Here is a 25,118-nt window from a genome sequence, read left to right on the forward strand (position 1 = left end):
TTATATAGAGTTATATAGAGTTATATAGAGTTATATAGAGTTATATAGAGTTATATAGAGTTATATAGAGTTATATAGAGTTATATAGAGTTATATAGAGTTATATAGAGTTATATAGAGTTATATAGAGTTATATAGAGTTATATAGAGTTATATAGAGTTATATAGAGTTATATAGAGTTATATAGAGTTATATAGAGTTATATAGAGTTATATAGAGTTATATAGAGTTATATAGAGTTATATAGAGTTATATAGAGTTATATAGAGTTATATAGAGTTATATAGAGTTATATAGAGTTATATAGAGTTATATAGAGTTATATAGAGTTATATAGAGTTATATAGAGTTATATAGAGTTATATAGAGCATAAATCCTATATAGAGCATAAATCCTATATAGATACCATTCTTTGCGGTTCTTTTCTTTGCCGACCGGTCGGCTTCTTTGCGTTTCTCTATTTTCATTTAAATTAATTAAATAAATAAAATTTGTCCATTCATCTAGGTTCATTCAGGTTCATTCATTCAGGTTATAGCTTCCAGAGGAGTTCGTCGTGGAGGATCAGAATGGTCGTGATGTCACCCTACGTTCAACCTTAACCCTAACTTCCGACTTTACGGTTTCTTAACGGTTTCTTTTTTTGCCAGTTTGCTGTCTTTTCCGGCTGGTGGATTTCACCGCGGCTCGTTTCTCTATTTTCATTTAAATTAATTAATTAAATAGGATTTTTTTATTTCATTCAGGTTGAAGCTTCCAGAGGAGTTCATCGTGGAAGATGTCAGGCTACGTTCGTTCATTCAGTGGCAAAGAATACCTGCCTGACTGGGATACGTTTTCTTCTTTTTTTCTGTAATTTAACATTAAGTAGGAATGCTCACACGCACACACGCGCATACACAATTACATTAAGTAGCTATTTAGGTAGGTTAGATAGGCCTAATTTTAGTTGTAGGTAGGATAGATAGGGAGCATCCAACACTAATGTAGTTGAATAGGTAGGCAGCGTAAGTTTATCTCTTCTATTTTATCTTGCACCCACATTACACGCACCAGCGTATTACACACACACACACACAAATACATACATAAACACATGTTAGTATTTGAGCGTAATTTTATTTTCATTACACATTCTAATTTATTATTACTAAGGTTGAGAGTAATTTAATTTCATAGGTAGTTAAGAGCAATAATGTAATTCTAGGAAAAATCTTGTAATGTAAATTAAAACGCTGTAAGTGTATCGATAGGTAGGTTAATTGTTAAGTTTTACATTATCATTATTAAGTTGGAGCCCAAGGCATTACGTAGGTGGTGGGGTGGGTGCCGAAAGGCCAATGAATTGGGCTCTTGAGTTTTGTAATTTTAGGTAAGCTAGGACCGTAATGTAATGAATAGGTAGGTTAAGGCTACGTTGTAACACATACTCATTAATAGGTTTAGGGTTTAAGTTTTATATTATTACTAAGTTGGAGCCCAAGGCATTACGTAGGTGGTGGGGTGGGTGCCGAAAGGCCAATGAATTGGGCTCTTGAGTTTTGTAATTTTAGGTAAGCTAGGGCTTATTTGTAATGAATAGGTAAGTTGAGGGTACGATAGCCGATAGACTCTGAATTTCGAAGTCTCTTGTCAGAGGTAAGCCTTGGCGGCCAGTGGTGAACCGGCAATGGTTTACTATCCGGACGGCAATGGTTTACTATCTGCACGGTAATGATTTACTATGCGGCATGGCCATAGTCTACTACCCGCACGGCTTCCGGACGGCAAATGGTTTACTATCCGCAAGGCAGTAGTCTACTATCCGCACGGCAATGGTTTACTATCCGGTGCCCTGGCTGTCGGTGAACCTCTGTGCAAGGAGGGAGAATGAAGGGGAACTTTCGACTATCGTACCATTAACAATTTATTATAGATTAGTTAAGGTAATTGAATAGGTAGATAAGATTATTTTTATTAAGCAATTTAAGATGCAGGCACCGCTAAGCTTTCTAGTGAGAATTTTCTTTTTCTCCATTCCACGGGCTGTGTTTCAACAACAATCTCGAGGAGGACTGGCACCAGTTTTGGAGGACAACGCAGGAAACGGAAGGCACTCATCATTTTGCCTTTGTCGAATGGACGACGGTAAGTTTTTTTTGCATTTTACTCTATTATTTTCAAATATTATTTATTTGCCATTATTTCCGTTTCATAATTTTTTGCTTCTAAGATTCTAACATTCATTTACAACTAAGCTAATAAAAATAACTTGTCTACAGACTGATGAGAGGTGGGCAGTGGTGGGCGTCAGCACGTTTCAGATGGTGATCGTTCCGATAACAACTCGCAGAAAACAACAACGACGATTTTTGAAGTATGGTTTAGTTTTGTTGTTTTTATTTTTTTCATTCATTCATTTTGTCACACAATCTTTCATTCATCCATTAATTGACTCATTCTATTCATTCATTGAATCATAGATTGGTTAATTAATTCATTCAATCACTCAATCATTCGCTCAATCATTTATTCGTTTGTTCTTTCGTTTTAACATTCATTTACTACTAAGCCAATAAAAAAAATTTGTCTACAGAATGATCAGAGGTGGGTTGTGGTGGGAGACAGCACGTTTCATGATGGTAATCTCATGGTAAGATAAGTTGCTTCTTACTTTTTTTCAATGGCTTGTTTTTTATTTTAAAAAATTAACTTTTTCTTTCAATTTTGTTTTTCAGTATCCGGTAAAATTCATTTCCTCGGTGCGTGTCAGATGATGGTCGGTGCAATGGAGGTTCGTCCGTAGTGGGTGAAGAAGTTTTTGGAGGGTACGCGCGCGCACATTTACATACACGCACACACATAAATACAACACACACATACACAACATCCATTCATTCGGTGTCGTTGTTGTTATGTTTCTCTTCAACTTTCTATTTTCTTTACCGGACTTAATTTAATTCATAAGTAAGTTAGGGATTGAGATGAGTTGAACAACTGTGGGTAGGCTAGGGCTTAACATTAGTTAAAAAGTTTCAAGTAAAATATTAACATTAACATAAATTAAAAGCTTCAAGCAAAATTAAAACGTTAAAATATGTAAAATAAATGAGTTGAGTTATCATTACAGGTAAGCTAGGGCCCTGAGAGTAATTTAATTGTAGGTAGGTGACTGACTACTATTCTTGCGACTTTTTAATATTTTTTTTTGTGGTGTGTTTGTTTTCGCTTCTTAGCACCACACAACACCAACAAAACAAACTACAATTTTTTTTGTCGTCGCCTTAAATTTTACCATTTTTGAACAATCTTTTTAATAATGTCTATTTATTTGTAAAATGTTGACTGGTTTCTAGTTTCTTATTTTGGTTATATAACTTTTGGATATTTCCTGATTTACTTTGTATATATGCATGCATGAATAATTTCTGTTTGGTATGTTGATTTAGTCATTATGATATGCTGTGAACTGTCCTTACTAAATATTCATGTTTCGTGATAATTATTTTTTGTCGATCGATATTTTGATATATTTGTTTGTTTAAAATCTGAACTTTTTAAAAGATTGACGTTTAACAAATTTTAATTTCGTCACTTCATCTTTTGATGATGTTAAATAAAAGCAACTGTTGTGTTTTTCTTTTCTTACTAAAATCTCGAATCTCGAATACAAACATGTACACATAAAGAGACACAGACACACATACATACAAACATACACATACATACACGCATACATACATACTGCCATCATATATACGCAGTACAATAAACATTCATGTCATTTCTGTCAATGTATTTTAAGTATGTTATACTGTTAATCTGTTAAACTATGATGACGATCATCATCATCACAACCATCATCAACGAACAACAATAACAACAACGAAATAAAAATAGTTGTTCTCATTATGCATTTCAAAAGTTTGCATTCTTCTTTTAATACAAGCGTTATATATATATATATATATATATATATATATATATATATATATATATATATATATATATATATGTAATATATATATATATATATATATATATGTAAAAATTTAAAAAAATAAGCGGTTTTTTGAAGAATTTTAATTTTTAAATGTTAATGACTTTAAAATTGAAAAACCTGAATGAAAAACGTTTAACGAAGAAAAGAATAATTAATAATTTTTAACGTTATAGTTCAATTTCTTAAACTAAATAGATCTATCCGCCGATTATGAAGTAAAAATCATGGAATTATATAACTGGAAGCGCCCTACCAGCGTTTTAACATTGAAAATTTTTTTCAACGGCAAGTTACCTCTGGAAGCAAGTTTCTAAAAATTAATAATTTGTTTTAAAAGTGAAACTATCTTTTTAACAGATACGTTTAAAATTTTGTTACACATTTTGTAATGTATCATATTTTTATAACTTTATAGAGGTTTTGTGGTTTTTCTAGTAAAAATTGGTTTAAAATTTTTATTTTTAACTTTTATTATAAGCTTTTATTATTTAGTTTAACTTTTAGTTGTAACGTGGGAGGAACTTGAGTCTCTTTAAACTGTTGACTATAAATAAATATTGCTGGAAAAACCACTTTGCCGTCTCCGAGATTACCGGACTATTCCACCTGTTGGACATAAGCTATATTTTGACAATTATTTTATAAGCATTGATTTGCTTGTATATTTAGAACACCAAGCAATTCAAAGTGTAAAAACAGAACGATATGAACATGAAGAAGGCTGGTCGTGGATCAATGGCCCAGTACACAACTGTTGTAGATGGTGTCACCATTTCATTTGTGCAGTGGTATAACAACAAAGTGGTCAATCTTCTTTCGACTTACCTGGGTACTGAGCCCAGAATAACAGTGAAGAAATGGTTTTCAGCAGAGAAAATTAGAAAGGAGATTGACTGCCCACAGATAATTTCCACTTACAATCAACATATGGGTGGTGTTGATTTGCTTGACAGTCTAATGGGACTTTACAGAATCACCATAAGATCCAAAAAATGGTATCACAGATTGTTTTGGCATTGTCTTGACATGGCCGTTGTGAATGCATGGCTACTATATAGGCGAGCTCGTTCGCAGCAAAACAATGTTTCAGGAATGCTCAGATTGGCGGAATTCAAGGCTGATATTGCAGAAGGTAAGTAAAACGACTAATATCAATTTAAATATTTTTGTTGTTCAAACATGCAATCATAATAAAGTGTTTCAATCTCTGATCTTATTGCAGGTTTGTGCAAAGCTAGGAAAGGACCAAGTAGGAAGAGAACTCCGGGTCGACCGAGCATTGAGTCCCAACTTCAGTTTGCCACAAAGAAGGCACGACATAGACAGTTAGCCAGTTGCTGATGTTCGTACAGATGACACCAGCCACTGGCCATTTTGGACCGTTGAAAGATTGCGTTGTCGTTTACCTGGTTGTAATGGACAATCACGAGTGTCTTGTGAAAAGTGCAAAATAAGTTTGTGCTTTACAAAGGACAAAAACTGTTTCAGGCGTTTTCACACAGTATAACAATGATTTACTCGTCTAACTTATATATATCTAGACAAATTTATGCAAAATAAATAATAATTTTGTAAATCTTTTATACCAATAAAAATGCATTCAATTGGTTGTGTTGTGCATGAAGATGCCGATTGGCACTTCATACATTTTGGTCATTTATTCTTCTTTAATGAAAAATTTTTTTTAAAAAACAATTTTTCCATAATGGGAAATCTAATACCAATACAAAAATATTTTTTTAGTTTTAATTGAAACACATTTTTTTAATCCATGCAGTAGAGGGTTAAAAACTGTTCGAATTAACATCAAATGTTTAAGGTAATTGGAAATGTCAAACTAAAAAGTTAGGAAACTTAATATTGCCCCAAAAAATGGCATTTCATTAATGATAAATTGGCAAAAAATAAATCAACTGTGGAAAGGAGTCGTGGGCGACTCACAGTGCTGGCTACCTGCAGATGTTGTTCCTCTAACACCCCAAAAATTCCCCAGATGACTAAACTGATAGAGCCGATTTGCTCATGCCATGTCAATCATTGTATTAATTCGCTTTAATATTTTTATTTCGCTTTAAATTAATTTTTATATATCACAACACACACAGTGCATGTGAATACGCATGAATTTACTCATCACGCACACTTTTTGATGTGATGGTGGAGATCTTCTTGTATTCGAACTCGACCAAACAGCAGGACCAAACACCGTCTAAAAGTAACGTTTTTTAAATTTACATCAAAGATCATCATGTCTATTTTTCAAGTTTTCCAACTAGCTCATTAATTTTCTGTATTCGTGATCTTAATAAGTAAATTTTTATACTGCTCATTTCAACTACTACTACTACTACAAAGTGTCCTGAAAGGATAAGGCACGAGAAAGGAGAGTTCTTTCTCAAAAGGTAAAAATAAATATAATTGCGACGCAAACGCTTTTTGATAAACGTTAAAGTTTAAGTATTATAGTTCGATTTTTATAATAAAAAATCCGGCGAACAATAAAGTATGAAGGCATTTATTTTTATAAAAAGAGAACAAAACTAAGAAAGTTCAAATAGAAAGGAGCTTCAGGCAATTAAACGTAGAAACTTATTTGACCATACAAATGTCTACATAAACATTTATTTCGTCGTACATTCAGTGGCGGATCTAGGGGGCAGCCTCTCTTCCCGTTGTGAACAGTTTTATTAAAAGTCACTAAAATTCAGTTTTTTGCACGAAAAAACACTATTATATGTAAAAAAAATCGATCAAATAAAGGTCGCAAGCCAAATTTTTGCCACACTAACACAAACCTTAGCCCACCCGTCAAAATATTCCAAAAAATTTAAACATTTTTGAAGTTGTGGCTCCCCACGTTAAAGTTGTCGAGATCCGGCACTGCGTGTATCAGTCAAGTCCACTTTATTGAGATCAAAATGGACAGATTTTCACTTTTTGTTGAATTGCATAACCCACGCTGTACATGAAAACGCAAAAAGATGACTAAACTTGTTTAATAACAGGCCAATGAATTGATAACAATTAACAAGCTCTTGTATCCATGATTTGAAACTCGTATAGGGAAATAAGGAGATGTGAGAAAAATATTGTGAAACAGTTACATTATTAATTAACAATAAAAAAAGAATCAAGATGCATGTATTTTTACAAATTACAAATTGCCTAAAAACTGTCCTGGCAAAAGGAAGAACGCTTATCTGCCCTCTAAATCAACAAATCTTATAATAATTATTATTGGCGATAATAAAATGATTCAAATGTTGTTGATGTAAAATAGAAAAACTAGTTGGGATACAACAAGTTAGGGCATCGCTAATGTAAAAACACAACAACCGCCCTGCCGTACGAATAAATATTCTATTCAACTGACATCTGTGGAATGCAAAACGCACTTTATCCATGGTAAAATGGTGGAGTATCAATTGGGAGTAATAACAAATTAATGAGTTTTTATATACACGACATGCATTACATACCAACACCATTCACACACACGCGCGCCGCGCACACACACATAGACAGACACACATATAGGTGGACAGGACAAAATAAAAAGAGTGATTTGATGATTCGATCACAAATGTTGGGCAGGTGGTGGGGGTTGCTGTTGATGTTGGTCTGGTGAATCATTCGTTTCCAACTTTATTGAAGACACAAACTCTGGGTAGCTGACTTTACCATCATCATTCTTGTCATAGAGCTTCAGGATATAATCAACGTTAGGAACGATGTGCTCCAAATTGAGATTATGGTTCTTTTTGTCTTCAGCTGGCTCTTCATCATTCTCTTCTGCCAATCAAAATTAAACTCTTTATAGAAATTTTTAAATAATAAAAAATTTAAATAAGAAAACGCTCAATGTTCATGTCATCACAACAGTTAAGTATTTACAAAATTATTTCCATAACAATACCACTTCAATGAAACAGATGGTGGAAAATTTATTTGAATGTAAAAGTTGCTTGAAAGTTAGACTATTTCACAAAACATTTAACACAAAATTGAGTTTTAAAAGGCTAAAGACTGTTCTGTAAATAAAAGTAATAACCTTTGTGTTCATGAAGAAAGGCTTGAAGGAGTTCGAGTCCATCCAGTTCATTGTCATTGTTTGTGTCATGCAATTTAAAGTAGTGGAACTGAAGTTCATCAGAGTTCATCTCCTCTGGTTGTTTTGCATAACCATCCAGGTGCTCTATTATGTGTCTGTCAGTTGTTAATGTATTTCATGATCTCATCAACAAATACACAATTAGTTATTAAAAATTTCTCTATCAATTCAGGTTAGCAAAACAGCTAAAATTTTGGTTCTCATTGTTAAACATGTGCTGAATCAACAGCTTTGGCCATTGATGAACTTTGCCAGTGTTTTAATTTATGAAATATTTGTTTGTGTTGATAGCAATTTTGAAGAACTTTCTTCTGCAAAAATTCTGAAAATGTTCATAATAATAAAATAGTAATAATAATAATAACAATAATGATAAACAAATGATAGAAACTGAAACCATGAAAAATGATGGTGTAAAATTTTATATATATTATATGACCTTTCCTCCATTTAAAATTTATTTAAATAACATAATCTGTCAGCAGAATTTACACCTCTAAAAGCAGATCTGAAGTCTTCAAGTTTAACTTTAAGTACATTGATATAAAAAAAATATACAAAATTATTCTATTATCAATATCATTATGTCATAATATTCACAATAAGGCCTCCTCTAAACTTTTCTTATCAGTAGAGTAGTGGGTAACTATTGGTAGCACTATATTTAATAATTAATAATGTTAATAAATTAATTAATTAAAAATAAAATAATATTAGAATATATTACTCTTTGTTATGAATAACTGATGAGTTGAATTTGACACCTATTTCTTCATGGCTGGCCGCATGTTTGACTTGTTCAGGTTCATGTTCTCCCTCGTGTTCTTGTTTAGTGTGTTGGTGGCCGCCTATATCACCAAGGATGGGGTTGACGGCTTCGTGACAAACTGCCAGAGAACATAAGAGCGAGAGAGAAAGGAATAACAACAGTTCATGTTCAGCAACTGAAAAATTCAAATTCATGATTGGTTGCCTGGTTCACTGTTCTGTTATTTCTTACAAATTTTTTATTTTATAATTTATGACTGAATTCCTCTAAATAAAAAAAAGGTTAATTAATAAAATAAAATTAAGGTTTTTACAAATTAATTTATTTATTGTTACAAGATAGATGCTAAACAAGAAGAAAAGAGAAAAAAGCTAAAATTTAAAACATATGTTTAGCAATCGGAACGAGTCACGAGACAGAATCGATCGATTATATTGTATTATACGTACGCACGTATATGTAAGTAAATTAATTTATCACTCAAGTTGGCTAACAAGTTGATAAAAAGTAAAAGTATTTAAGTTTCAAAAAGTTCATATCCTAATCGTAACACTCGCTAGCTTGATTTATATAGATTTATATATATATATTTAATATATATATGTGTAGAACTATAATAGTTAAACGTATGTATATTGAATTATTATTTAAGCAACTACACTATATACAGGGTTCAACACGATTTCTGAGATATACGGTGATAAGTTACAAACTATATATATATATATATATATATATATATATATACGTATATGCAAATAATACATTTCTAATTGATATACGTATATGTAAATAATACATTTCTAATTGATATTTTGGCGTTTAAAATATCAATTTTGAAGTAATTTTTAAGTTACCAAGTTACTTTGTGGTTACTATTCACCGGTAATCAAACCAAACGAATGATTAGTGAACAAACTCTTAAAAAAATTAAACACGTGCAACACGTGTTATTTGACTCGCTTATAAAAACTGAAAAATATTATTTATTAAAATGTTAAATCATATATATAGAATAAATTTTGAGCCAATTTTTATTATAATCGTTATTTTAAAGACTTTTTAAAAAATAAATTTACTTTTAAAATTTTGCATTTAAAATAAATTTTTCTTTTAAGTTCATTTTTTAAAGTAAACAGATGGGAGCGGACGTGAGAAAATGTTTGATATGTGGGCATCATTTATTTCGTCGATACATCATCTGTGTGCCCTGCCAATTACCTATTTGTCTCAACTGTTTCTCAAAAGGATCTGAGAAGCCACCACATTACAACCACCACCAGTATGAAGTCCAGGTATGTTCTTCTTTTTCTTATCTTTATTATTTATTTTTATATTGTTAGTTATTTTGTATAGTTTATTTATATAATTATATATATATATATATATATATTTTTTATAAATTAAATTTAATATTATTAATAATTTAATATTTTAATTTATATTTGTGTTATTATTTTTAAAATTTTAATGTCATGTTAATAAATAATTAATAAAATAATTAATTTAATTTTAATTTTAATCAGTAGTGTTTTTTTTACACCTAAAGTCTTAAACTTAATAAATAAATTAATTAAATAATCTTATCTTTCCTTAATTTAATTTTTAATTTTTTAAAAATTTTCAACATTTTTTAGACTGTCTCTTAAAAACAAAAAGTAAACTCTTAGTTAAATTACCATGTTTTTCATTTTTAATTATTTATGATTGATTGTTTGTTGTGTTCTTCAGTTTTGGTATAGTCTACAGTATAATAATGCAATTGTCTATTACTATTTACTAGACATAGACTACTACTAATAAGACTGTTATGATTATGATGGATGCAAGGTCGTTGTCATCATTTAAATTTCTCTTTTGGCAAATTTCTATTTTCATGAATCAATTTCTTCTAAAAAAAACTCTAAAAAATAGAAAAGAGCATAACCATAAGGCATAAGTACTGGTTATATTCCTGATGTCTATTGAGTTTCATATGTGAACTACATTGAACAATCATTTTGACGAGTCATTTTACAAAACTTCTCTTGAGAATTCTAACATTAAGAGCATCAGATCTGAAATTTTAAATGTCCAATGTGGTTTTGTCAAGGATCGTGGGACAATAAACACTATCTTCATGCTGCGAATGATCGGTGAACGAGCGATTGAAATGAAGAAAGACTTGTTTATATGTTTTGTTAATTACTCAAATTTTTTGATAGTGTAAAACATGTGCAGCTGATGGAAATATTGGAAAATTTGGACACTGATGGAATAGGCACGAGAGTTATCAAAAACCTCCATTGGGACCAAAGAGTAGCGATGAAAATTGGTAACAAGATAAATAAAGATTTTTCGCGATAAAAAAGTATTAGCCAAGATTTTGTATTCTCTCCAGACCTGTACAATCTCTACAGTGAGATCATAATGCGAAAGATAGAAGATCTACCTGGAATATCTATTGGAAGCATGAATATAAACAATGTAAGATATGCTGATGATACAGATCTGATAGCAGATTCAATGAATCAAAACTGCAAACCAGTGTCCAAACTGGTTTTTGAAAGTAAAAGGAAAGGTATGCAAATTAACATAAACAAAACAGAGTGCATGGTTATCAGTAAAAGCAAAACTGCCCCAATCTTCTCCCTAATCATTAATTGTAAACAGGTGAAAAAAGTCAACAGCCTCAATTATCTTGGAAGTCTGATTACCTCAGGTTATAAATGTGATATGGATATCAAAAGAAGGATAGCTATGCCGAAAGATGCATATTCCAAAATGAAATACTTCTTTACCAAGAGTAAAATCAGAATATCAACAAAATTAAAACTGTTAGAGTGTTATATTTTTTCTTTGCTCACTTACGGCTCGGAGTCCTGGACAATTTCTAGAAAAGAAATAGAAAAAGGATTGATGCTGCTGAGATGTGGTTTTTGAAAATAATTATGAAAATCAGTTGGACCTCTCATACCTCCAATGGGGATGTATTAAAACAGTCCGGTTATGAAAAGAGGAAATTGCTACAAATAATCTGACGGGGGCAGTTAAAGTTTCTGATCACATCATGGGAAGGAAGGAATGGAAAATGTAACAACTACTGGAAAGATTGCAGGGAGTAGAGATCGTGGTCAACAATGAATAACATTTGTGAAGTCCTTGTGCCACTTGTTGAATGTCATCACATTTCAACTACTACAGCGTTAAAGATCTGGTTTTGTGGAGGTTAATGGTCGCTAATGTCTTGAAAGGATGAGGCATGAGAAAAAAAAAAGATTGAGTATTATTTTACTTTAAACATTGTTGTTTTTATTTATATATATTCAATTTTTACTTGTACACTTTTTCCTGTAAAATTTTTATATTTTTTATTAGGAAATTAATATTGCCATGTTTGATTTGGTTATTTAACAAAGTTAATTTTCTAGATCTGTTATTTCTAGATATAAAATTATTAAATATTAATATTTCAATCACAAGCTGGTCTAACTTAAGATTTTATTTTAAAGAAATATGACTTTCCATTATTTGAATCATCGTGGTCTGCCCAAATGGAACTCGATCTCTTGGATGCAGTGAATGTGTGTGGCTATGATAACTGGTTTGTAAATTAAAAATTGTTCAGTCTAAAAGCTATCATGTGATGTTTATTTGTTTCAGCATGATTTATGTTTCAACAGACAGTAGTGTTATATAAATTTAGCCCTTTATATAATTAATGGCTTATTTTAATGTTGTTTTCAATTTCAGGACAGAAATCATTGAATATATGCAAAGGCTAAACCATTATCCAAATTTAACAACCAGCTCTTGCAAACAGCACTACGACAAATATTACTTAATTTATCCACAAGTTTCATTGCCTGGTAAGCAAAAATTTTAATCATTAAAAATTTTAGAATTACATTTGTTAAATCTCTCTATCTGCAGACATGCCGATAGCTGAAACACATTACACAAGACCACAAGGAACAGCTTTTAAAGGTATGATCTTCAAAAGTAATGTTTATAATAGTGATGGGAATAAAAGTAATAGATTTGTCTCTAAACTCAACATGTTTATGAAGTTTTAATTATTATTTTTCATGAAACGTCAGCATGTATGGATCCACCGAGGCCTGCCAACGGTTCATTTTTGCAGCAGGAAATGGGAGGTTACTCAGCTGCCAGAGGTGATTTCATGGTAGAGTATAATGATCATGCAGAGTTTAATCTGAGAGACATGATTTGTCAGGAGGACCAGGATGAAGAAATCTACAATGAAACAGTTTCAGAAAATGAAAAAGAAAAATTAAAAGTCTTAGATAATGGTTAAAAGATTATTATTGATACAAAAGAAATGTTGATTTATCTTGTCAAACTTGTACAGATTTAAACTTGCATATCATTGCTATCTACAGAAGCATTCTAAAGGAAAGATGGAAAAGAAAAAAGTCTATTTATTTCATTTATTTGATTTCTCCATTTTGATGTCCCTTGTTTTTATTTTTTATAATATTTACAGAAAAATAGCAGAGTTTGGATTAATAAACATGAGTAAAGAAACAAGTAATTTGCATTTTGATACTGGCCAACTACACATCATCCTATTGAATTGTATTACTTTTTTCAAGTTCATTGCAAGAGGTACGAAAGTTTGTTAGGTCACCACTTCATCAAAACATTGAGAGTTATGACGACATTCTTGAGGCCAATGCAGTGGGATCTCTGCATGGAATCTTTCTATGGTTAGCGTCCTCCGGCTCTATGTTCAATTATTTGTGTTCCATGAACGCTATTCTCATTTTGATTTAGCTTTTAAATGGTTGACCCTTACCAGCATAGTGTTTCCATTTTTTCTTCACAAGAATTAAACTCTGAAAAATTTTGCTGAATATAGGACCATGCGCTATTATAATATTTGTTCAATTGATATAAACAGTGGCCCAGAAGATAAAAAAGCAGATACAAGATCTCTGTTATTACAGAAGGAATGGCATCAAATACAAGCAGTGTATTCCACTTTTTCGAAAAATGTATGAAAAAAGAAAAGAAATGATGTCTAAAATGACAATGCTTTCCAATGTTTTGCAATATCTAAACGTCAGTTACTTTTTTCATTATTTGCTTTAATTATAACCTAAGTTTGTATATAATTCATTTAGCTCCGTTGTTAAATAATGGTGCACTGTTTCCAGAAAATTTTCGCAGAGGTTATTGCTAAATTAACTGATAGCTAGAGAAATTAAATTCAAAAGTTTAGACATTACAAAGCTATGACGGCAACACTATTGCATTCGATGTTTCCAACCTGTGATTTATTGAAAAACGTGCATAGATTATTGTTGATTGTACAAAAATGTAAAAGTTGAAGATCAGCAACACAATAAAATTCGATTATAAATTATTATGATAAAAGAGAACAAATAAATTTGATTTTGTTTAAAGTTTTTAAAAACTATCAACGTTTAAAAAGCGGTTTGATTACAACAGGTGGACAAAAAGTACAAACTGTGGATCGACAACAAAACTGTGATCCATGGTCTCTCCGGCGACCTCAAACTACGTCAGTTTGTTTTAAACAAAAAATAACCAATCATTAAGTAAATAAATGAATGCATTTTATTTTTAGCCAAAAGATCATCGGCTCCACTTGACATTAGTAACATTCCTGGCTACACACTGCTCACAGAAGCGGAAAAAGAGGTTGAGATACAATTTTTTATATTTTCTTGATAGTAATTCATGTTATCATCTTATTATTATTTGTTTAAATATCATTTTGCGTAACAAATATAATTTTTGCAAAATATTTCAGTTGTGTTCAACCTGCCGCCTAATGCCTAAAAGTTATCTTGAGTTCAAGCAAATATTGATAACGGAAAATGCAAAACATGGGAGCCTAAGATTAGCACAAGCTAGAACGTTGATAAAGATTGACGTCAACAAAACGAGACAGATTTTTGATTTTTTGGTAAATGAAAAACTGTTGCTTTGTAACGATGAAAATTCACGAAGAAAGAAAAAAGTGTCTACAAATGACAAAAAAGATGTTATATTGACTGCAGCTGATAATTAGTTATATATGTTTGAAACAATAAAACAAAGCAACGTGCGTTCTTCATTAATGTTAAAATAAATGCGCTGTATGACGATCACCTCAGCTTTTTTTCTTCAACTATTTCTAAATTGAATTTAGTTGTTGATTGAGATAAAACTGTTACAGATTTTACAATGTCTTCATTAATTCTGAAGGTTTGTTGTGGAAAAGTTTAGTATTTTACATTCAACGTGAAAAACAGTCATATTACCTTTCGTCTTTAGTATGCACAATTTTATTCATTTGTGAAAAGCGATCTTTTAGAATGACAACAATATCTATGGATTTGCCACTTCTTAAGTCATTGAATATGCTGGCACTTACACTGTCCAATATTAATCTTGAGGCTTCACATTGCTGCGTTAAATTTGATAAAAATCATTAATTAACAAACCAATTAATCAAAAAATTGAATAAAGTCACTTTATATTTACAGTCATATTTGGTATAAATCTTGTTTCGAATACCGACATGGCTGACATGGATCCCGAACCTTTTTATATATTGAATGAAAAAAATTTAATGATGAATTACATTACAAACAAAACATTATGCTGTTTACCAATAGCTGAATATAGAAGTCTGTCTGATGATCCGTGGGGATATATAGTGGTCATGTGTGACCCGTGAATGTCAACACCTCCAACTATCAAACAGACATCCAACATACCTTGATATCTTCAATTGATTCAATTACAAAATAATGAATAATATAATAAAATTGATGTCTTCAAGTGAAAATCAATGTTTTACTAAATCAAATTAATATTTCAAGTTGGTATTAATAATTAAGTTAATGTTCAAATGATATTTACTGGAAAAGAAGCTGTTTTATTAGTCTTACAGCTGTGATTATTCTGCACTGTTTTTTTGTTTCTAGCTGAAGAAGTTTTAATTCTGAACTCACCAACTTGCAGACCCAATAGCTATCTGCTGCAGTTCCAGCAAAACAGGCACTAGAAATGCCTAATTTATTTATTAAAAACAAGAACAAACATAATAAAAATATTGCTTACAAAATGTTTTCGGCAAGATAAAATATTGTCTCTGTATTGTTTTCTCTCAAATGTTCACTAACACTTTGTGTATCTGAGGCTAAAATGACACCATTCTTGAAATAAAAACGTGATTCTTATTTAAATAAAGTAAAAATTTACTTATTTGTTGATGAAAACAACATTTAAAAAAGAATTTTTTTAATATTTATTAAAAAATTATAAATAAAAAGATGTTAGTTTAATACTTTAATTAATAATTTTAATATTAATTCAAAAATTTAACAAAACAGTGATTGAAAATTTGAAGTTTATTGTTCAGCCTCTTCTAGCTAATATCAGATATGCTTATCTAATGCCTAATAAAATCTACTCTACTAATCTACTATTTCAAATTGAATTCAATTACTTAGTGATAAAATTTTTTATATCGAAAATAAATATAAAAATATAAAATAAATCAGCTTAATTTATTTTAAAAGTAAAAAAAATTGTATAGCAAGAACAATAATAATAAATTGTGTAAAGTTCATGCAAAATAATGATATTAAGCTTAAAAGTTTATTTTATATTTATTTGTTTAAAAATTAATTTTATGCCTAACGTCGAACACAATCCCGCAAGACGTCGCCCCAACTTTCACAGATGTTGGTGTCGGTATCGGTTGGCTTACTGCCGGCTTTACACTCAAAATTTTATTTCTTGTTTAAAAAAATTATAAGTAATTAGTGATATAAGTTAGGCAAGTAGCAAAAATATTGTTACTACCTTGAATAGTAATTAAACGAAAACGCTGACAGACTGTCTGCTACGGGATAATTCATTTTTGTAAAATTGAAAAGAAACTATTGCGTTGACCAAAGAAACTGCATTGTAAATATTTTTGTATTTCATTTCTTGCCAATACCACATATATGAAGAGTAAATTATATAGGCCTTTGCGTTATCGGTAAGTATATTAATTCAGGTAGTAATAGTTAGTTTTTAGTTTAGTTTAGTATAAAATTACTAAGCTAATTTAAGTGAGTTAGTTTGATAATGAGTTTAGTTAGTTATTATTATTATAAATTTATAAAATTTTACTTTATAGCCAGCTTTCAGCCTTTGCTAAACATCATCTTAGATGAAATTAGTATAAAATACAACACGGTGTTAAAAGGACTGGCTCTCATTGGGTTATTTTATGTTAATAAAAAATCAAAAAATCAGTTCAATTAGGCTGCGAGTTAATTTCATCATTTAAAACTTATGCTGTGTCAAAATTCTCCAAAAAATCTCTGAAAGAATCAGGAGATTGGGCAGTTGTGGCTATATGTGATGAGTTGGGGTCTGAATTTGCTTACCTCCTAGTTGAACAAGAAATAAGCCTAATTTTGATTGATCATCACCCAAGAATTCATGAACTCCAAATAACATTAGAAAATAGGTTTAAAATAAAATGTGAGAAGATAATATTTTCAACAAGCAATGTACAGCTGTCAGCCCATAATCTTGAAATTCATTCATTGGAAAAGGACTACTGTGCACTGTCAACACAACAGACTTGATGAATCTGGATAAATGGGACATGAACATTGAAGCCATCCACAAAATGATAAGTGTTAATGTAAAACTGTTTACATTGGTTGTGGATGTTATTCTACCAAAAATGCTGGCTAGAGATGCTGGAGCAATCATTTCCATGTCCTCTTTTTCATGCCAGTTTCTTAAACGAACATCATCACATTACGTTTTTACCAAGTCTACATAAATAATTACATAGAGAGACTAAAGCACGAGCACAGACGAGCATATCATTCACCTGCTTAACTCCATTCAGCATCAAATCAGATGACGGGAAGCAACCATTATTATGGCTGTCTAAATGTTCGAAATTCAACCTAACTCCTAATCAGTATGCTAAAAAGGCTTTACCTACTGATGGCTGGTCCGATCAGCCAGTTGGTAGTCTGTCGCACTTATTTCAGTCTTGGTTTTTACAAAGTCTTCCTCGTTGCAGTTTGGTCCAGAATTTGTTCTTCTATAATCTATAGGTATGCGTAATCATTAAATCATGCTGTTTTTTATTGATATTGTTGGCTTTGTCACATTTTTTGTTTTTTCCTATTAATTTATGTTTAATTTATAAAAAGTATCTCCAAGAGTTGTCATATATAAAGAATATTTTGTTCATATGCTTAATATTTGAAAAAAATGTGCTTAGAATATGTTTATAAAAAAAGCAGAGCAACAATGGCAACATATTCAGAATAACAATGACATATTCATCATCCCTGATTTCCTGCGTGCAAATACCTTTTACGCAGATTTCAAGAAGCGTGTAGATTGAATGAGTATTTATTAATTTCAATACTTCAATATTTTAAGTTTTAGTATGACTAAAATGGCAAGAATATTGAAATAAAACCAATAAATTTTTATAAATGAAGCAACAAAAAACAAATTTATCAGAATTGAAAAGTATTTTCAAAATGAAATTAAATTAAAATAGATCAATAGATCATACGGACAAAACACATCATTGATGCAAGAAAAAAGACCACCTTGAGGCTTGAAGGTGGTGGAAGTAACACTAGAACGTCGTTTACTCAGAATAATACAAACAAACAAATAAACAAAAGTAGAAACAAACATCTTTTTGTCGGGCTGATTTTTTGTAAATTACCACAAGGATTGACACTTTCAACATGCTAATAAATCTCTTCAAGGAGTCAGTACTGATGCAGTATAAAAAACACAATTAAAAAATTAGTTGATTAGCTAAATTATTAATTTTAGAACAAAGAAAATAAAATTTTCGCCTCATTTGCCCGCATCAGCAGATGTTTTCAAAAGTTTTCAATTGAACGCGTAAATTCTCAATGATTCAAATCCAGATTGAATGAACGATGGCTTTGCGGTGTGCTGAGCTTTTTAAAATTCAGCTAACTTACCTTGATCTACATTCAGCCCTGCTTCGTTAACTCATGTGTGCTCTGCTAATTCTATATGATGACAGATCTTTCAACCATAAACAAAAAATTGAAGATTCTGTGTATAATATAGCAATAAAGAAAACGGAAATTAGAAAAAAGTCACCAAAACGGGATTAAAAAGGAATTTAAAATTTTGAGTTAATCCCCTTATCGTAAAATTCTCTATCCGTCACTGTCCTTTAACTCGATTATCCACGCTTTTATTAACTTATGACAATATGTTGCCTTTTTCAAATTGATAAAACTGTCTTTTTAAATATATATACGAGTTGGGGTTTTTTTTTCATTAAAGTTTTCTTAACAAATTTTCAACCCACATTCTGCATGCACTGGTTTCGTGTATTATTTGCTGTTTACATTGAGATATAATGTTATATCCATTGAATTATTTATATGCCATATATATAGAATATATATATGGCCTATGTTCTATATATATGTTATAGGCGTTTGATCTGAACTTTGATCTGGAAGCAATTATACTATTACACTGTATTTTTATGTTCAAAACGATTACCTGCAAAAACTTAAGTCAGCATCAATTAAAATGGATCCGTGACGTCATTGCATTTCATGCTTCCAGTAGAACGTACAAAGGGAGAGATATGATAGGGTTAGGTTAATCCATGGTTATTTGTGATTCTCTAGAAGCCCAATTGAAATTATTTTCAAGATATTTAAATTTTTATACAAAATTTTCTTTCCCGACTCTTATCTTTTAAATTTTGTAAGTTCGCCGTACACAATGTTAACATTTTCAAAAGTCTTTAAACTCAAAACAATAATTAAAGCCTGGAAAAACTAAAGAATTGTAAAATATTAAGGTCGCCATTCCTTTTAGCTCCGACATGTTTTGCTTCCAGAGGCATCTGGCACTCTTAGTGCATCGCAGTCTATATGCCTCAGCAGAAAACATTCTTGATTGTTTGTTATCGAAAGTTCTTACAGATTGTAAAGTTTATTATTTCTGAATTATATTTTATATTTGATTGGAGAGTTTCTTTGCTTATATCTCAAGGTGCATTCTCTATACTCCTTCACAGAATGAACAGAAGACATAAAGGTTATAAATATTTTCTATGGAATAAAATAATGCCATCAATGTTATAAATTTACATATTTCAATCTTTTTTTATATTCTAGGCATATGCTTTTATATCAAAATGTCTGAAAATACGAAAATCATCCTCATGTGTCTGAGTCTGTGACCATATATTATCTGAGGCTGTCTGCAGATGGTTTTTGGCTCGAACGTATAAAAGTGACAAATATTTTGCAACCCATTCCTACTTTAGTTTGTGCCGCTAAGATCCGATTTCGGGACCGTTTTTATGTTTTTTAATTATATTTTCTTATTTCAGTTGACGGATCGGATATTTTTAGTTAGGTTAATAATGAATAATTTATCGTGACTCATTTGCATTTTTTTCAAGATGGGTATACAGGGCTTGATACCCTTTTTGAAGAAAGCATCAAGTCCTTGCAACGTTAAGGATTTCAAAGGAGCAGTGGTCGCCATCGACAGTTACTGCTGGCTGCACAAGGGAGCTTTTGCGTGCGCTGAAAAACTGGCTCTTGGCGAAAAAACGGATCAGTAAGTTTGTTATAATTATCTTTAATGTTAATCTTAACTTAGTTAATTGTTAGTATAATTACAATATAATAATAATTAAGTTAATAATTATTGATTATTATTTTTTATTATTACTATGTAATTATGTATTTAATTTTTTTTAAATATTTAAAAAAAAATTATTTTTGTTATATTATTAAAAAATAATTTCATCCAATAATCATAATGAATGAGTATTCAAATTTTTATTGCTTCTAATTCTGTTCATAACCTAAGTTTTGCACTTAGCTGCTAAAGCTAAAGCTAAGGCTAACATGAAACCAGTCAATGAAACGGTTAATGAAACTGCAACATGCAATAATGATTAATTATTATTTTATAGGGCCGGTTAATGCTTAGATCACAAAATCAAAATGATCAATCACTAACATGATAGAATGAACAAACACTTCTAATGTATCCTCCTGGCAGGTATGTTCTCTACTGCATGAAGTACGTCAACAGTCTGCTGGCATTTGGCATTAAGCCCATAATGGTATTCGATGGATGTCGCTTGCCATCCAAAAAAGAAGTTGAACAAACTCGAAGAGAGTATGAATTTATTATGTTGAAAGAATTCTCATAACATCATTATCATTATTGTGAAATCATAATTATTAATTGGGCTAACAATGTAATTAATCATTTATTTAATTAATTACATGATTCAGTCGAAGGAATGCCAATCGCAAGAAAGCAGCCCAACTTTTGAGGGAAGGCAAGAAAGCAGAGGCAAGAGATTGCTTGGTCCAATGCATTGACATCACACCCCACATGGCACTTGAACTTATTAAGGTTAAAATTTTTTTTTGTCCTATTTAAAATTTTTTTCTTAAACTCTAACATTCTGTACTTGTCATTGCTGTATAATTTATTACTTGATGCAGTGTGATTGTTGTTTAGGTAGTATAATGTTATTTGTTAATAATTGTTCAAATTTCTACTTTAAAAATGATAACTAGCTGATTTTGAACTATACATGTTGTCAGGCGTGTCGTGCAAGAGGTGTTGATTGCATCGTGGCACCTTATGAAGCCGATGCTCAACTGGCTTACCTCAACCAAATCGGCCTGGCTGATGTCATTATCACTGAGGACTCTGATCTCATTCTTTTTGGCTGTGATAAAGTATTTTCTATCTTTCATTTGTTGTACATTTATTCAAGTGCAAATAAATGTGTATTTATTTTTTGCATAAATAATAATAATTTTTCCCCTTTTTAAATTTGCTAATATTCATAGGTAATTAATTTTCCTCTAAAAACATTTTTTGTGATAACAAATCAGATTTTATTCAAGATGGATTTGATGGGCAATGGTTTGTTAGTTGAAAAATCCAAACTCCACTTGGCCATTGATATTCCATCTGATCAGTTCACTTTCGAAAAGTTTCAAAGGATTTGCATACTGAGTGGGTGTGACTACTTGCCAAGCTTGCCAGGCATTGGACTTGCTAAAGCTACAAAAGTTTTCAAGCTCAGCCGACAGACTGACATGAAGCAGGTTTGAATTGTGTTAAATTATTGAATTGTAATTTTTGTATAATATTGAATGTAATGTGCATTCTTGTTATGACTGTTGTTTTGTGGTTCATATAACTCTGTCTTCTCTGTTCTGCCCTCTAAATTTGCTTCTGGTTATAATTATAATGTTGTATCGTTATCCAGGTTTTAAAAAGGCTTCCAATGATATTAAAAATGCCTTCCCTAGTTGTAACAGATGATTACATTAATAACTTTTTCAAAGCTGAAAATACTTTTCTTTACCAATTGGTCTTTGATCCATTGAGGAGAAAGTTGCTGCCGTTGAATGCATATCCGGCTCATGTTCTCAGGCTGGATATGAGTTATGCTGGTCCGTATCCTTACTACCACAGTGATGATGCTGTTGTTGTTGTTGTTGACGGTCGTTATTGCTTTGTTGTTGGTGTTGTTAGTGGTTTTGTTGTTGTTGTCTGCAATTTTTGTTGGTAGCTTTTGTTGGTGTTGGTAGGATTGTTGGTCATGTCATTACAAATGTAATCTTTTACTACCCCCCTATTTTATTATTTATCAACTCCGGTTTAATGTGTGTTTAACTTTTGCATTAATGAGATCTGGTAGAGTATAACTGATTTTTTGTCCATAAAATGTGTGCAATAGTACTAATAATGTGTGAATTCAACAGATTATTGAATTAATTTTAGTTAACTTAAAAATTTCTTCAACAAAATGTTATTTTTTATCTATATTAGTTAATCACTGCTAATAAAATGTGTTAATGGACATTAACTCGTTGGCATTGAAACCAAATGTTACGATTGCCTGCTTTCCTACACTGCCTGCCTGCCACCACTCTCGCAGTTCCATGTCTGATGAGGAGGCACTGCAAATTGCATTGGGCAACGTTAATGTCAATGATGGCTCTACAATGGCTCACTATGATCCTGACGATGACAAGGTGCTTTATTTCTTTTGACTAACAAACTATAAAGTCGTTTTTCTGAGATTAACCTGAGGTTTTTTATATTAGTTTTTTAAATGTTGCATTACATTGAACAGCAGCTGCAATCGTACCAGAATGGCCAAAGTATTTGGTCAAAGGAAGGTTACACAAAGCGCAGAGCCATCACGAACAACACGATCACTGCAGACGATTTCAACAAACTTTCAATGGTGATTTACTCTTTTTTAGTTGTTTAAATCATAGAATTATGATTCTCTTTAATTCTTTATAATACAGCTATGCCAAACACAGAGCTGCTTACATGTTGTCCTTCTATGCTCAAATTAAACATTTGTGCCACAAAGACCCTACCATAAATATCCGCACTACACAACGCATGTACAAATTTTGTATGCACGCACATGTAAGCACCGCGTCATACGTTTGTGATGGTTTTTGAGTTTTGGACGGACAGTATTTGTGATGGTCTTTTAGTTTTGGACAGACAGTATTCAAACCATGCTGCCGTGTTTAATATTTGCCTGTCATTTTTGCCAGCTTCTGAAGCTCTCCCCCTTTTTAATTTAAACCAATTTTTGTCAATTTGCGATATTAGTTGCTATACTTGTATAATTGCACCTGTCAAACTTGTTTTCTTTCTAAAATTCACTTGCAGAAACCTTCGGAAAGACTTGGTACGAAGGGCAAGGAGGTTGTTGTCAAACTCCCTTATGCCAGTTTGAGGCAGAGGTCGGTCACATGTTCAACTGGGAGTGACGTCACACGGCCAAAAGTTGATCCTTGTAATGATTCTCCGTTTTTATCTAAACAATTTTTATTTTATTTTTATTCATTCATGGCGCTTACATTTTTTCTGCTGTTTTGTTTTTATTTTATCAAATTGTTGCTGATTGATGCGGGTGCATCGGAATGTATTAAAGTAAAAAATTAACTTTGGCTTCAATGCACAATTAACAAACAAATTTTAAAATATAAGCGCAAAAAGCAACTGACTTGAAAATACTGCAGTGCTAATGTATTTGGCCTTGAAAATGATCAAAGTTGGCCTCAAGTTTTTGAGCAGGGAACCATTCAGCCAGATGGAGTATTATATTATCCTTAAAATGATTGTCTAAATTATTTGTATAACTTGAAGTTAATTTATTTTAATTTATTATCTCCTAATATTTTCTATTATTTTTAGCTCATTTTTACTGTAAGTATATGAAAAAATCTTTGAATACTTTAAATTAATTAGTTTACAAGTCATTGTAAGAAATACTTATAATACAAATAATAAGCCGTCGAAAAAAAATGTTTATCTCAACATAATTCTCAATCACCTATCAAAAGATTTTTACGAATTAATGTAACTATGACATTGTTTTCACGTTTTACAATAACGAAACATTTCAACAGATGACAACATGCCAACTGACTCTCAACTTGTTCAATTATATTCTGCCTGCTGTAGAGATAATGATACTGTCCATGATGGTGTTGGTGGGACCAACGAATCTGTAAATAAATTGTCTGGAAATCCAACTGATATACCAAATGTTAGTTTCACTTCTGGAAAATGTAGCAGAAATTCTGATGACGGCGGAGATGATGATGGTGATGATGATGATAAAGAGAACGATGGGAATTGTAATCGTGAGGACAGCTATGTATCGTACACTGACTCTAGAAACAACTTAGAGGATGACAGTTCCAAGAGCGATCCCAACTGCAAGCCATCCACGCCAACTTACATATTGTCCCCCAAGAAATTCAATGTGTTTGCAGTAAACAACAGTGACGCTGGTTGTGATGATAAGAAGGGCGGCAATCACGACGATGACGTCGTCAACAGTGGCAAGTCAAATTCCATCATACATGCTTCCAATAGAGAAGTCAAAAGCAGGTTACTTATATATGTGCTCAGTGGCGGATCTAGGAGGACCGGGGGGCAGTGGCTCTCCGTTGTGGACGGTATCTGTATTAAATGTCTGTAAAATTCATTGATTTAATAGAAAAAAAGCAGCGTTTTATGTGGAAAATAGACCAAAAGTAGATATGACAAGCTAAAAAAACAAAAAGGTCGTCAGCCACACAACCACAAATGTTGGAAATGTTGGTCCCCTTCCATCCATCAAAATTTAAACATTTTCAAAATTTTGGCCTCCCTGTCAAATTTGTCCAGATC

The 25,118-nt window shown here is 31.4% G+C and overlaps 4 protein-coding genes across 4 annotated transcripts; 2 read left to right on the top strand and 2 right to left on the bottom strand.

Annotated features, from left to right (window-relative positions):
- Positions 1 to 6,480: 6,480 nt before the first annotated feature.
- Positions 6,481 to 9,286, bottom strand: HELRODRAFT_188509 (hypothetical protein). The gene is made up of 4 exons (XM_009021045.1): positions 8,823 to 9,286; positions 8,036 to 8,190; positions 6,670 to 7,776; positions 6,481 to 6,647 (listed from the first exon to the last, which is right to left on the bottom strand). The coding sequence occupies exons 1-3, from the start codon at positions 9,056 to 9,058 to the stop codon at positions 7,562 to 7,564; spliced, it is 606 nt and encodes a 201-aa protein (XP_009019293.1). The 5' UTR covers positions 9,059 to 9,286; the 3' UTR covers positions 6,481 to 6,647; positions 6,670 to 7,561.
- Positions 9,287 to 10,003: 717 nt separating this feature from the next.
- HELRODRAFT_65773 (hypothetical protein) lies at positions 10,004 to 14,904 on the top strand (the record flags this gene model as incomplete). The annotated part of the gene is made up of 10 exons (XM_009021046.1): positions 10,004 to 10,159; positions 12,356 to 12,447; positions 12,597 to 12,712; positions 12,914 to 13,156; positions 13,362 to 13,394; positions 13,460 to 13,573; positions 13,768 to 13,928; positions 14,319 to 14,391; positions 14,458 to 14,531; positions 14,644 to 14,904. 10 exons carry the CDS (start codon positions 10,004 to 10,006, stop codon positions 14,902 to 14,904), a joined length of 1,323 nt encoding a protein of 440 aa, XP_009019294.1.
- Positions 14,905 to 15,132: 228 nt separating this feature from the next.
- HELRODRAFT_65686 (hypothetical protein) lies at positions 15,133 to 15,877 on the bottom strand (the record flags this gene model as incomplete). Its single annotated transcript, XM_009021047.1, has 4 exons — positions 15,133 to 15,282; positions 15,360 to 15,418; positions 15,488 to 15,603; positions 15,741 to 15,877. Coding segments are annotated over 4 exons (462 nt in total), but the record flags the coding sequence as incomplete, so codon positions are not given.
- Positions 15,878 to 20,199: 4,322 nt separating this feature from the next.
- Positions 20,200 to 22,963, top strand: HELRODRAFT_106350 (hypothetical protein; the record flags this gene model as incomplete). Its single annotated transcript, XM_009021048.1, has 7 exons — positions 20,200 to 20,489; positions 20,940 to 21,059; positions 21,179 to 21,302; positions 21,497 to 21,634; positions 21,794 to 22,009; positions 22,174 to 22,364; positions 22,849 to 22,963. The coding sequence occupies exons 1-7, from the start codon at positions 20,329 to 20,331 to the stop codon at positions 22,961 to 22,963; spliced, it is 1,065 nt and encodes a 354-aa protein (XP_009019296.1). The 5' UTR covers positions 20,200 to 20,328.
- Positions 22,964 to 25,118: the final 2,155 nt, after the last annotated feature.

This window comes from Helobdella robusta (genome assembly GCF_000326865.2).
Source record: "Helobdella robusta unplaced genomic scaffold HELROscaffold_3, whole genome shotgun sequence".
Taxonomy (NCBI): domain Eukaryota; kingdom Metazoa; phylum Annelida; class Clitellata; order Rhynchobdellida; family Glossiphoniidae; genus Helobdella; species Helobdella robusta.